The sequence below is a fragment of the Ptychodera flava genome, chromosome 3 (genome assembly GCF_041260155.1).
Source record: "Ptychodera flava strain L36383 chromosome 3, AS_Pfla_20210202, whole genome shotgun sequence".
Taxonomy (NCBI): domain Eukaryota; kingdom Metazoa; phylum Hemichordata; class Enteropneusta; family Ptychoderidae; genus Ptychodera; species Ptychodera flava.
In genome coordinates, this window is record NC_091930.1 from 47,739,727 (window position 1) to 47,754,593 (window position 14,867).

General features: G+C 36.0%; 1 protein-coding gene and 1 long non-coding RNA gene across 3 annotated transcripts in view; one reads left to right on the forward strand and one right to left on the reverse strand.

Moving 5' to 3' along the window:
- LOC139130163 (uncharacterized) overlaps positions 1–14,867 on the forward strand; it is a 180,009-nt gene that overhangs the window by 35,070 nt on the left and 130,072 nt on the right. Inside the window, exon 7 of one of the 2 annotated variants that reach the window (XM_070695898.1) lies at positions 1,559–3,017. The exons of the other annotated variant lie outside the window; for it this stretch is intronic. Coding sequence (XP_070551999.1) covers positions 1,559–1,959 — 401 coding nt within the window. The 3' untranslated portion in view covers positions 1,960–3,017. Of the gene's footprint in view, positions 1–1,558; positions 3,018–14,867 lie in introns of those variants that run through there. 2 annotated transcript variants of the gene reach the window in all.
- LOC139126963 (uncharacterized) lies at positions 6,356–9,455 on the reverse strand. The gene is made up of 2 exons (XR_011550880.1): positions 9,422–9,455; positions 6,356–6,478 (listed from the first exon to the last, which is right to left on the reverse strand). It is a non-coding gene; the product is annotated as an uncharacterized lncRNA (long non-coding RNA).

Here is a 14,867-nt window from a genome sequence, read left to right on the forward strand (position 1 = left end):
ATATACCGACGTGGCGCTGAGAGCGAGAATGCCATGTCGGTTTATAAACCGACGCGGCCTTTAATTTAAAATGTTAAACAAAATCTCATTTTAGTATGGCCTCAGAAAATTGGAAAAATAAATACATGCAGAAAGGTTATTACAGTCGATTATTAACATCAAGGGTTGTGTACAAAGTTGGAGACAACCTGACAAAGGGACTAGAAATGCCAAACAAGTCAAACGTTTAGTATCACCAGCATGAAAACATGTATTGTTTGTGATAATTTCAAAAAACAAACATAAGAATTGGAAAACTGATCATGAATAAAATACAATCACAGAATGGCTGACACTGTGACACACATCTTAACCCTTTCACCACCATGGTTTGGCCTAAATCCATCGTCATCAATGGTAACTGTGGACCTGTTTACAGGGAATTAGGGTGATCAGGTTAAGGATTAAAGGTGTAAATTGCACACAGGACTGATAAACATTGGAAACAATTTGAAAGACAGAAATCACTAAATAAACATTTAATATCAGTATTGGCAGACCAACCAAAATACATAGAAAGAGACAAAGCTATAAAACATAGGCGATGTAAGTTTAGAATCCTGAATTATTCAGAACATTTAAATGAAAATGACAGAAACATTAACATTTACAAAAAAGTAAATATTTAAACTCTGAGAGGAAAGACATGTACAGCTCAAAAAATTTTGACAAAAACAAAAACATCATTTACCAAAAAGGTCAAAAAGTAAACATGTAAACACTGTGGGAAAGACATGGACAGCTCATACATTTTCACAAAATTAGAGAAGGATTATGAAAATAAAATGGTATGACTGTAAAATAAAGAAAAGGAGATTGGCTTGGATATCAACACTCAAACAGACTGATAATTAGAGACAAGGTCTGGCAGGACATGGAAATTTTGCATGAGAGCACTGGGAAAACAAACACAAATACACAATCAGAAATAAAATTTTGGAGAGAAAAATTGAAAAAACCTTTCAAAGGTAGGCAGGTTTAATTGTAACCAAATCGTAAACAAATAAAAATGCAAATGAGCTGTGTGTATCTGTGATTGAAGTCAAAACACAACAAAACAATTCACAACCTGGCAACTCTATCTGTAAAACATGAGCTTATCGGCGATACAATGACTTACCTTATGGACTAAAAATCACATTTCCATCAATAAAATGTAAATATGTTGCCATAGAAATGTGAGTGTTACATCAATATGTAGTTGTGATTTAGTTCAAAACACAGCAAAATTGTAACTGTCTCTGTAGATCATTAGCTAATCAGCAATACAATAAGAATACCTTACCTTATGGACCGAAAATTTACATTTCCATCAATAAAATACAATTGTGTTGCCATGGAAACACGTGAGGTACATAACAATGTAAGGAAGTTGTTCCTTTAAATGTTCCATGTGTTTGTGTAAACAAAAGAAGTTTGCATTCAGTCAAAATTTGTGAGATCAGAAAATGTTTCACTTCATAGAAATTGTAGTTTGCAAGTTGACCTTTGACCTTTGTTTATGTTTTTGTTTTCCTAGGCTTACCAGTCAGGGAAAGTGTCCTGGAAGTGTTTGAGGAAGGAATAATGCCGGGACAACTTCATTGGGCCATGGGAATATACATCAAGAACAACGGTCAATGGGTTATATGTGATAGAGGGAATCATAGAGTTCAGGTTATTGATCCAATCAAACTCTGCTGTGATCTCATCTTACAATTCCATGCATTCCCAAATCCATTTAATCCGGTGAATGTCACAGTGGATGAAGATAATGACCAATACTTTATGAGTGACAAAAGGAATGGTCAAGTTGTGGTGAGTTCTGGACAAAGCAAGATTTTAAACTGTTTTGGACGCAAAGAAGGAATTCAACCAACTGGTATCTGCTTGAGTCCTGATGGTTTTATATTCATGGTGACTGGAATGGAGGATATGTGAGAAAATATAATAAATCTGGTGAACACATTGCAAGAACTGAAAAAGGACAAGTCAGTCGTCCCTTGGGTCTGATTGTGAATAAGAAATGGATTTTTGTATCAGATTGGAATTGTGTTTCATGTTTTGAATCACCAGATGCAAAGTATAAGAGACATTGGCAAGGGACACTTAGTGGGACCAGCGGGTTTGTGTTTTGATCACCAACAAGATGGCATATATGTTTGTGATAACATGGGGAATAGAGTGGTTCACTTCAATTGTGATGGTGAATTTCTCAGCTATAAAGGTCAAGGTCAGTTAGAGGAACCCCGTTACATTGCACTGTGTAAGGATAATCCATACAGATTAGTTGTAACACAGTGGGACTGTATTAAACTACTGTACATATAAGCAGACATGACACCACATCATGTCAACTCTGCAGGGATATCTCTAGTGAAAATCTACAAATTTTCGGACAAATTTTACACAACTCATTGCAACTGGCAGGCTGTAAATGAGTATTCTTTGCTGTCATTTCAATCATTGTTCATATTTACATTTTGTACCAGTGTTATTTTGGATCAAACATAATGTTCTCACTTCTACAGACTGTTTTATCAAACTGTTTTTAAATAAACACTGATTCATCATTTTTGTTCATTTTCTGACAGCAGCCTGTTGCAATTTTTTTGTGAAATATTTGTCAGAATAATTTTTTTGACTTTCACAGATGTGTGCATGAGTGTACAGAAACATACATAGAAGCAGACATCACATTATAACATGTCAAGTCTGCAGGTATATTTCTGGTGAAAATTTACAACTTTCCAGACTAATTTTACACAACACAATGCAATTGGCGGACGGTAGTACCACTACTACTGGCACTAGTAGCCCTGCATACAATGCTGTATGTCCTTGGCATTACACGGCTTGTGGTGGGAGGCCGAACACCAACATCGTACGCTGGGCTGTGGACTATAGATGCTGAATTTTAGACGAAACTTAAGCAATATTGATAATTTCAACTTGGTTTTAGAGCAAAAGTAAAGATTTTCCTTATATCCACCAACTAATACTGAATATTCGGGTTATTTTTATTTCATATCAGATAATTTTTTACATATTAGAAAATCTGCCGATGAGATGATTGTCTTCCGACAAAGTATCACTTCCCCGCATTGCATCGTGTTGGTAAAACTTGTAGAAAAATGACAATTTTCACAGACATGTGTGCGAAAAAACATACCTTGTGATTCCCGTGCCTTAAAAGGCTCATGCTGTTCTGGGATTTCTATAGTTCGGGAACTGATTCCGCAGTGCACAGTGTTTTTCACGGAGACAACATGTTGTGTGTATTCCAACGGACTACCATGTTTGAACTGGATCAAGTGCCGGAAAGAAGTAGAAGTTCTATTGATCGTCGCGAGAGGGCGCTATGACGAATTGCGCTATCAGGACAGTCTGAGCTACTTTAGACTCATCCAGAGATTGAGTTAAAAATGCCGTGGGTCGCCGCTGTAAACCCCCGGAGCTGGTATATGCCACAGTTTTATCTTTACATAAATAGTAGAAGTGGAGAACTGTAAAATTTACCTTTTTTGTCAGCGTATTTCTCAAAGCAGTTTGTTATTGAAGTAAATCAGCTCAACTGCGTTGACTGTACCGAATCTTCGCCGAGCACAGCTGACACAGCTTTCGGCAAATTTGCATCAAACGCCAAGTATAAAGATATAAATATTGTTAGATAAGACTATAAACTCAAAGTACATAAATACGGCAAATATTCAGTATGTGTGTTTAGACATGAAAAATGGAAATCTAGCCATGTCGAAACAATTAAATGTCAACGTCGATCACGGCTGCAAAAACAAAAGATTGACATCATATCACATGCATTGACTATACACATATGCGATAGTTGTATATATATATATATATATATATATATATATATATATATATATATATATATATATATATATAATCGCTCTCCGAGTCAAATTTGCTTTCAATAGTAAGTTGGTAGAATGCAAGACAAACTTGCAAATGATTCATCGTTTTTTTCTTTAGCCTACTGGGATTTTGTTGTTGTTGTTGTTGTTGTTGTTGTTGTTATTATTATATTATTTGGCAGAGAGTGTTATTTTTTTCAAGAAACCACATGAAACAAATACGTTAACACAATTTTTAGATTTATGACATGGTTGGCGTTCCTATATATGTCGTTCTTAGATACGACATAGAAATGAAGGTCGGATACTAATGTAATTTCCACACAACGATGGAATTAGTAAAACTGTAAAAAAAAATCTTAGAAAAGGTGTAAAAACCGCACAAGTGTGAATGTGAAAGAGATAAAATTACAGACTGGAAAAAGACAGATAAAAACACTTGGTGTAAGGAGATTAAAAGACAGACATTTTGGGTTCGACCCTTTGTCAATGACGAAGGGTGGAATGGCATACTTACGTCATCGAGAAAAACATTTACTTTGCTAGTGTTTCACTGGTATTCATAAAACGGTCGACTGTTTATTTAAATCAGCACGCTTTGTTTTACATAATTTACAATTCAATTATATGAATTGGAAGAAGAAATTAAATATCATCGACAAATAATAATTGATACTAAACTTTTTTCATACATCGCTTGTGCTCACAACGAACACCTTTGAATTGTTAAAATCACAGAGAATACTTATACGATAGATTTGCATTTAACCCAAAGTTTAAATGTACACAATTCTCTGTGTTATTGTTAGAAAATAAACTTTTTGATATTCTAGAGAATGAGAAGATTGGTACCGTCTCTTCTTTTTGACCTTTGACACGCATTCACAAGACTAAACAAGTAAGGTCTTAAAAGAACATGATAATCATTTCTCAAACTGTTATTTGTCACTGGATAACATTCTATACCACACTAGCAAAATACCACACTATCCAAACTGTCATGAACTCGACAAGCAGGCAAAGATGGGACTGTTTTACTTCTCGCATTATCTGTCAGATGTTTTCTCCTCCAGTCTCATTACTTACATGAAGTTGCAATGACATGGCTCCTGATGACAGGGAGGTAAAAAGACATATTTGTGGAAATTTTCGTCCATCCGGTCTTCTCATGCAAATTTTTTAATTCAGTGTAATAATTTTCCAAAGAATTCATTGAACTAAATGCCGTTGATAAAACATAAAGCGTTGTAGTTTCAGATGCCAGACATATGTACTTTGCTACGACATGCCGCCTACATTGCTCATAGCTCTGTATGCACTTCCTAACGTTGGTGTATCCACATCGAACTCTAGAGGGCGTGCTAGCCTGGAATTGCCCATCCTCAGCTTGACACAACTGCTGCACGGATAATTACTTTCATTAAGGCTGCATTCACAAACACCTATGGAGGGGGTAGGGCCGGAGAACTGACAGGGAGATTTAAAAATATGAAAGGGACGTTCTAGGGGCATTTGAAACAGCCTCTGATTGATATGAAATATGTGTTGATTTCAATTTTAAGTTCATACTTCTCTAAAATGACAACAGTTGTGGTTGGAAAATATTTTTTATAATAAAGTTTCTTCATCCACAAGCCTGTCTAAACACAAGTTGCTAACTTTGCCAACGTACGGTTAACTATCATGTGCAATATGGTATGTCACTGTTGATAAATGAATTCCAGTGTGGATCAAACAGTTCTCATGTGAAGTATATGAATTCTATTCCACACTAAATGACTTCTAGTGCAGAGTATTTGAATTCTGGTGTAGATTACATAAATTTAACTAGTCCAGACTAAAATTGTCAACCTTAATATCGGGCAATAAACATCCTTTACAGATTGTGTTGAAATGTTGAAAATTAGCCTTTTCAAGACGTCTTTTGAGAAGAAAATTCATTATAAATAGTAGATAATACATCAACATATAAGACCAAATGGGCCCATATCTACTCCCAGCCAACTGCACAAACAGAAAGTGTACATAAGACCACAGGCTTAGGCTCTGTCATTCTCATTGGCAGGATGGACGACATATTGAAGGGACAAAGTCGGCCATTTTTCATAAATTTTGTTTGATGCAAGATACTTTTTTTGTTGTTTTGCATGTTGAAAGATACTGAATGAACAGGTGACCATGCATATATTTGACTCCGGTTTTAGACAAATTAAACGAAACCATCACGAAAATTAATTAAAAGTCATTACCATTAATTCATTTTCGAGATGGTTTCATGTATCATGTCTAAAACTGGGGTCAAATATATGCATGTTCACCAATTCATTTAGTATCTTCCAACAAGGCAAACAAAATATGTAGTATCTCGTATCAAACAAAATTCATGAAAAATGGCCGACTTTGACACACATGAGCATTATATGAGTACAGTATAATATTACACACCAAGTACCGACATATTTAGTTTGAAATAAAATTTATTTTTCTGTGACTGCAAGATGTTACATGCCAACAGTGATATACGTATAAAGTTGTTTAACAGCAGTATGAATTCTTGATGGTTGCATCTTAGTCAAAGAGACCTGTAATTACAAGACAAAAGAAAAGGTTATTCAACTGACCGTAATTTCATTAAAGAGACAGCAAGGCACGGTCTATTTAAGGTAGAACGCACCTCGGGGACAGACATTCGGACTCTCAAACTTTTACAATTCTCTTCTGATATACCACATGTGGGGGTTCATTTTAAAGCTCTTGGTGAAAGAAAACTTTTCACCGGCTTAGTTTTTCGAAATTCAAAAATTTTGATTTTTCTCCGTAGAGTTAACAAAGGGATGGCGGTCATTTTGAATATCGGTAAATCTTGGGTATTTGTTTCTCTAGTACCTTTTTTATTCTTGATTTGAAAGAGAATGATTGAAAGAATCCTTGAGGAAAGTTGAACAAAAGTTTAAGTCTTTCACTTTCAAGGTGCATACTACCTTAATCTTATTCTGGTGTCATTAAAGAATAAAGTTTCTGTACTGCGATAGTTTTCTACATTAAAAATGCACGTTTTTGCACCACAGAAGCAGGTATGAAGAATTGCTAATTTTATTGGCATTTCTACCCTTCACTTCATGATCAATGGTGACTATCACACTATGGGACTACACTGGGTGCCAGACTTACAATAAATGAAGGTAAAATTTGTGACAGCCGATCAAACAAGAAGTTATTTCAGGCCAAATTGAGACCACTGGATTGGAAACCGTAGTTTTGGACTATTGGGTTGAAACTATGAGTGGTTTGGGACTATGGAGTTGACACTATGTTGTTTGGGGCTATTGGGTTGAAACGATAAGGAAATATCAGTGAAAACTTTCTTGCTAGCTAGTGCACAAGTCAATAGTGAAATAAGTATAGTTAATTGCACGAGTAGGTGTGCTGTTACAGTTGTAATCACCACACTTATGGTCAGGAACTTGTAAACATCACGAGGCCGAAGGCCGAGTGATGTTTACAAGTTCCTGACCATAAGTGTGGTGATTACAACTGTAACAGCTCACCTACGAGGTGCGATTAACGACTTATACCACGAAAAACAGGCCAATCTTCTCTAAAATTTGAAAATTACTGTCAATAAATCGTCTACTTTTGATTTGAATATCCACAATGGAATGGAGTGACCCATTGTACGTCGAAAGGTTCACAGAGGTCATTATGCACCTGGCATGCGAGTTTGGGAGAATGACCAGTCCCAAACAAGTAGGACAAGGGCTCTGGTCAACTGCAAATCTGCATTTGAATAAGAGCTACAGAGTGGTATAATGCACCTGTGTAGAAGGAAACTGTTTTAGTCTGATTGGTTAAATAAAATGGCTTGCCTTACTCTATCTTGTTGGCTATTGGCTAGCGAGAAGGAATTCAATCTGTAGATGCATGTGATTGCCTCGTGGATGCATCAGGCTTTCAATACCATTTTCGTGTTTTCGACTGGTCAAGATGGACCTTGTCAACTTGTCTGATCTGATGACCCAAGAGACTTCCTAGAGTTCCATGGACGGCCATGTAAAACAACCAAAGTGGATTTTACACGGGCAAACTGCCCTATAAGAGCAGCCGCTACTACGGAGCGCATAAAATCCACGATGTGTACTTCAACTTATAAAAAAGTACTTGGCGATGATAACACCGGACGGGATTGTACTATCGATGACCCTTGCCAAGGGATAATCAAGTTCTCCTTCCAGAAAATATACGTCTTTACACAAAGCAAGTGTGCAAGATGGCTTGGCCAGACTGCCAGCACAGTGGATATTCTGGCAAGGTAATTTATTCTTTTACTACAATATTTATACACAAAACGAATTCTGTAAAGTTATAAAATTAAATTCATTGACCAAAACAATTTGTTGTGTGTGCGGCAGTATCACAGAATTTCTTTCAACTATTCCACTAACGTTACAAAAAGGCTGTACTTATTTCCATGATATTTGTCAGATATGTCTTGTGTTTGATAATTTCAGGTGAATGCGGCAACATCTCTGTACCATCAGGGATTCGATGAGCAGCTTATCAAAGAACAAACAGGTCACAGATCAGATGACGGTTTACGCGCCTCAAATGTATGTCTACTGCACAACAAAAGCATGTGTCGAATATATTACTACCACCTCCATCTAGTGATAAATCAGAGGAATCTGTAAGTAAATCAGTTTCTCAAGTTATGACAAAACAATGTAACAAAGCAGACAAGATTGGTCCAACCCAAGAAGACGCCGAATCTAAAGATGGACAGTCTTCATCAACAAATCATGTTGCTTATTTCTTACATTGAGCATGGTCCAAAGAAAGTTAAAATTGAATTATAAAATGTGATGCTATAACATATCAGTTGAACAAATTGTCTTCATTTTGTTATTGAATGTGTGTGAATGCTTTAGACATCTCGACTTGACCTATTGTTCTCTTGCAAATTAGTAATCAGTCATACTTTTTTCATATTTAAATAAGTAATCACTACACTTTTATTGATATGATAATGATTTTCTTTCATTAAAGTGTGGTGATTACTTATTTACATATGAATAAAAGTATGACTGATTACTTATTTTGCATAAGAACAATAGGTGCTCAGTCGTGTTTTCAGGGATAAATGGATGGCAAGAACAATAGGTCACATGACCTGGAGTGTTAATAAATATGACGAACCTTAGTTAGACTGATAAAGTTGTAGAATCCACTCGAACCTCTTGACTCACGGTGCCTTTGCAAATGAAGAATGAACACACAGAACAAATAGTGACTTTTTAAAGGGATAATTATATTGGGGTTGTTACAAATGTAAATATCAAGTGAAAATATATTTGTGAGCTATAATGACACTCTCACTGAATCAGGATTTAATGGAAGAAATGAACGCAGAGACCTCAGTGATCTCCATTCAGTGATGAATTTATCAGATGACCAACCAGTGTGTGGCACATGAACATGTAGCTGGAGATGATTTCATTGACAGTATAAATTTACAAAACAGAACCTACCAAAACCCATGTCATCATCAGATTCTTCCTCGATTCCTCTTTCTTTCTCTTTTCTTCTCTTTTCTGCAGCTGTAGGAAGATACAACAAGTATTACTGACAATGTTGTGGAGTTTCTGATGATGAGCTTATTTGTTAGGATATTTGTTGGGAAGTGCACAAGATAACAAGGTGTATTTTGGCACCAAGTTCTTGTGCGACACACTTGAAGGCTTGTCATGCATACTGTCTCTGTTAATACTTGTCTGAAAGTAAAGCAAATGTTCTGAGATATATAACACACACACATACATACATACATATATATATATATATATATAATATATATATATATATATATATATATTTATATATAACAAGCACACTTACATATATAACACACAAAACAAGCACACTAACACACACACACACACACACACACACACACACACCACACACACAATATGTGCATGCCTATGTGTGGCAGCTATACAAGTAACTGAAAATCAGTTTTTCTGCTCAAATATCACACAAAACATGTAATACTTGAACAGTTATTGCTAACTTCACTGTCAACAAATCATAACAATTGCTTTTAACAGAATAAGGTGTGTACAAAGTGTTAGTGATAGCTAAAACAGAACTCCAAACATATAGTTAGTGTACAGTGAATCAACAACTGGGACTGACGGCGTTCCCCATCAGAATAAAAGAAGTTGAACAGTAGTCTAGTAGTATGCTGGATAGTAAAGCTAAGTAGTTGGAGTTTGAAGAAATTCTCCTTTAAGCATTATATTTTTGGAGGGAGCCAAACGTCTTAAAGGGAAACTTTTCCATTAAAATTTCAAAGATTTTGAATTCGTTGCGGAACTTTGGGTGGAGCTAAATCTAACATTTTTTCACTTAATATCAAACACATAATCCTTTTGCTAAGATTTTTTGTATCATGTTGAATAATTATCATACGCAGTTTGGCCTGCACCAGAGTAAAAAATTGGATCCAAATGTCTTGCTGTTTTGGGGGGGGGGGGGGGGATTGGGCTCATACGTTCAGCAGCTTGTGCAGCGGCGGCAATAACTTCCAGGTGAGTATACGTTAGGCAAATTGTTTTAAGAATCTCATTTCATGAAATGTGCATTTCGATTACCCAGCAAAATACTAATGATTGAAGACAAAACAAATGAGTAATAAGTGTTTGTATGTCGTCACGCACAGTGCAAGGCTACCACAGAACGTGATATAAAGTAGCAGCCCTTTGCATGACTTAGTGCAATGCATTTGACCGACTGTTTCAGCCAGGCAGTGATGTCATTAAAACAACACTGGTCATTTTGTTGATTTGCAAATCTAAAACCTCGACACTATATCAACAACAAAAAATACAAAAAAGGCAACAACAACAATTTAGTTGATGAAGCCCTAAACTGCAACTTCTGCCACTAATTTTATCCGTTTTTGTATTAATTGCTCGAGTTATAAACGGTTGAAGATGACCTTTCCGGCCGGAATTAGCGTCCCCAAAGCTAGCACATATGTATTAATACCGCCAATGACGCTGTAGCTTCTCCAGTGTGTGGCCAGGTAGGGTAATTGGTTGTTGGCATGGAGTTGTTGGCAAATAGTTGATGATGTAGCGGCATGAGGTGGGATATGGACCCAAAGAACCCAAAAGATGACTAAATATATGAATGAAACAATCAGAAAAATTATAAGCTTGTAAACTGCCTGAAGGTAGTTAAAAGTAGAAAGAAGTTAATAAGAAATGTCAATTGAAATAGTAATGACGTATTTCCGTGCTGACCTGAGTGCACATGAAATGCACAACTTGGTATCTGTAAAATAAATGCATAACAAGTGAAAATTTTAAAGTCACTATTGACATTGTTTTAATGCAATTTCCAAGAGTGCTTTGAAAATGATGAAAAAGCTTATCTAGTCGAAATCGATTCAGTTATTAAAAGTACAAAAGATATTTGTGTTAAACTTTGTAAAACCTCGCGGTCAATAATTGTCATAGTATTAAAAATAAAAGTGACGAAATTACCATTTTTAGTAGGCACGTTTTCCCTAAAATACATGACCACGTAAAGAATATGATGCCGAAAAGTTTATAAGTAACTTCTTTTCACAAAATAATTTCACTATGTGACCTATGGTAATTTATTCTTGAATTTAACATATTCAAACATTGCAGTATCTTCAATGTTGTGTAGTGGAAAATTTATAAACGGACAGGAAATTACAAATTTTGGCAGATGTAAAGTATTCTTTTATGTAAAATGATGTGTCGCAGTACTACTACTGTAGTGTAGTTGAATAAGTAAGTTCACGCAGAAAAGGTAACATATATTGTTAGCAATGTATTGTTAATTTCGACTTGACTTCAAAAGTTGCCTTTGCTGGATACCAAATATAGGCCTATAGGGTGAAATACTGAAATGGCCATGTTCAGCAAATTCATCAGCAGAGCATTGATGCTTAAAAATGCAACCAAAGCATGTCAGCAAAGTAAGACGACAGGTTTTCAAATGTAAACAGGGTACACTAACTTCTCGGCTTATTATAATTTGACCAAAAATATCACTTTTGTAGGAGGGGGCACACTAATAGGGTAATAAGTCGTCCATGTTCCTCACTCTACAGATAGGCTTATGCAAGGCTTAATAGCTTGAATTTTCCTAACCACTAAGTCTAGTAATCGATGAGCAACGTCAAAATACTGACTCCATGTCCGAATGAATTGTCAGCACTGAGATTAAAAAAATTGGCGCATTTCACTCGTTTTTCTTTGCCTCATTCAGAACAAATAACTGCATTTTCGTCACGCAGTCTTGCTGATATTTCATAAGCGTATTGGTTGCACTAGTACTGTTATGTGAGAAGCATCACCCGTCATACGAAGTCATTTCAACCAATGATGTCGGTAAAGAGGAAAATACGCACAAATCGAACTTGAAATCAACAACGTTAATGTTATCTTATCTCGAAATCACTGATGAATATTTTATAAAACTGTCATGAGGGCGCCATTTCACGTTGACCATGTCTCAATATTATTTCACCATGATGTGAGTGCTGTTACTGATACTAGAGCATTTAATCATTAACATGACCACGTGACAGTCCAAACTGACCTCTATATATTGCGTTTACTCTCCACTGGAGTGCAGACATTTCGTCCGGTTTGCAGCGCAGCTGCCTTGCAACACGTACGAACACTCCCGTAATGCTGTTGTAGTCACTTGAAGTCTGGACTACAATGGATCGGGGAAACTTGAAACAACATATGTACTCTGAACGGTGAACCTTATCAAAGAGTTCTGACGAGAAAACGCTGAAGACACTCGTAGTTGCTAAGTCAAGTAAATAGCCTGCAGGTAAGTTGTATTCATGAACTAAATGACTAAATTGTATATGTAGGCTGTCTGGATGATCAAAGTTAATGTCAGAACGATATATATTATATATATATATATATATATATATATATATATATATATATATATATATATTATATATTATATATATATATTAGATTGATAGATAGATAGATAGATAGATAGATAGATAGATAGATAGATAGATAGATAGATAGATAGATATACACACACCACACACAACGACGGCATTGTGCAAGAAGCGCGATAAATATGCATTTTACGTCTGAGTGCAAATTTGTAATTGACGATCAAATTATTTTTATGTATCACAACAGAAGGTCGCATTCTAAAGAATCGAGAATGCTTGTCAATAATTGAAAACTGAAATTCGGACGAGTTTTTCTGTAGGTTCACTCAAATATGGTCAGAGTTACATTTGAATAAGATCGAGTTGTGGACGAAGTGACACTGAGTCGACCGCGAGCTGGTCACAATCTGAATCAGGTTTGGGTCAAGTTCACTGTACACCTTTCAAACTTTGCCCATGTGCCGTTAACTGCATACGGGGAATGCATTTTCGCCTTATCTCAGTCAACTCACCTGAGGGATTTTAAGAAACAATCGGACCGACCCCCGACCACGTTCATCGCTGACGTCGGCCCTTGTACTAGCTACTTTAAAGGAGTAAAATTGACTTTGCAACATAGGTTCATTACTGGGTTTTTTTCAAATCAAATGAGAGCAGGTAGACTTCCCGTTACACTGCCTGCAATTCACTTTAAATCGTGTGATCAGTAATTATACATATGTCTGAATATTAACTCGTTCTTAAATTTTTAATTGCAATTATTGCTTACTTATATGAATTACTCGAGTTTGTTAGCTTTGTGACTATAACAGCTCGGATTAATGTACATATTAGTCTTCCCTGATATACTTCATCACACAGGACCATTCGTCGAAGTTGTGATAGCTCCACGAAAGGCACTTCCCACTTGCATGCGGTGACGTGAATTAAGAACATTTCATGGTGTTGTTTGAATACACTCGCACAGAACATGCTTTGAAATTCCTGCTATCAAATCTGAGCTACTGCTACTTGGAAACTACTGTACTGTTATGTACTGTTATTGATCACTCTTTGATATGAATATATGGTGTCAATTTATGCTAGGCGCTATAAATAAAAATCTTTGTTTGCTGTCCTCGTGCTGGTAGGTTTTCAGTGAAAATTAAGAAAACAAACACAAGCTTAAATCTATTACAAATAAAAATATTAGTTCTCAAAAAAAAAACAATTAAAATTTGGTTTATGTTAATACACTTGTGTATTTTGTGTGTTTGCTTTTTTATCACAACTGGAGTTGTGATATAGAGGTGGTTTCAACTGGTGTTTGATGTCGTCCATTTCCGTAAACGACAAAAAGTCAAAAACTGCTGAACAGACTGCGTTGATATTTGATACCGATACTTAGACTGGTTCCAAGGTTCCAATTCAGAAAAATGGAGCCAAACGGAGCGGCGGTTAGATAGTTTTGGGAAATTTCTAACCCCCCTTTTTAACTAATTGATTTTAGGGGTCTTTCATATATGTAGTTTTGGAATGTACACCAATCCTGCATTGTGGACTGTTTTATGAGTTGTGGAACAGAAATGAGGTTTTGATGAATGTTAGAAATATGCAGGATGGCTGATTCAAAGTGTAAGAGATTTCTATGGTCTTTTGGGCATCAAAAGCAATAAAAAAAACATATTTCATAGTTTAGATTCTCACTTTTGAGATGACCCTAAGCATTTGTTATGTAACATCCTTGAGTCAATATACAGACTTTGACATTCCTGAGATTAAGTATCCATGACCTCACATGTTACAGTCTTTCACTACCATGGTATGGCCCAAACCCATTGTTATCAATGGTGAGTGTGGACCCGTCTACAGGAAATTGGGGTGAACAGGTTAGACAATGCCATGACAAGTTGCAAGGTAGCACCAGCATAGAGTCCTACGCATGTCCATGTGTTCTCACAGGAAATTACAGGGAAAAAATTATTTGAGAAGTTTCTCTCCTTTAAATAGAAGTATATAAC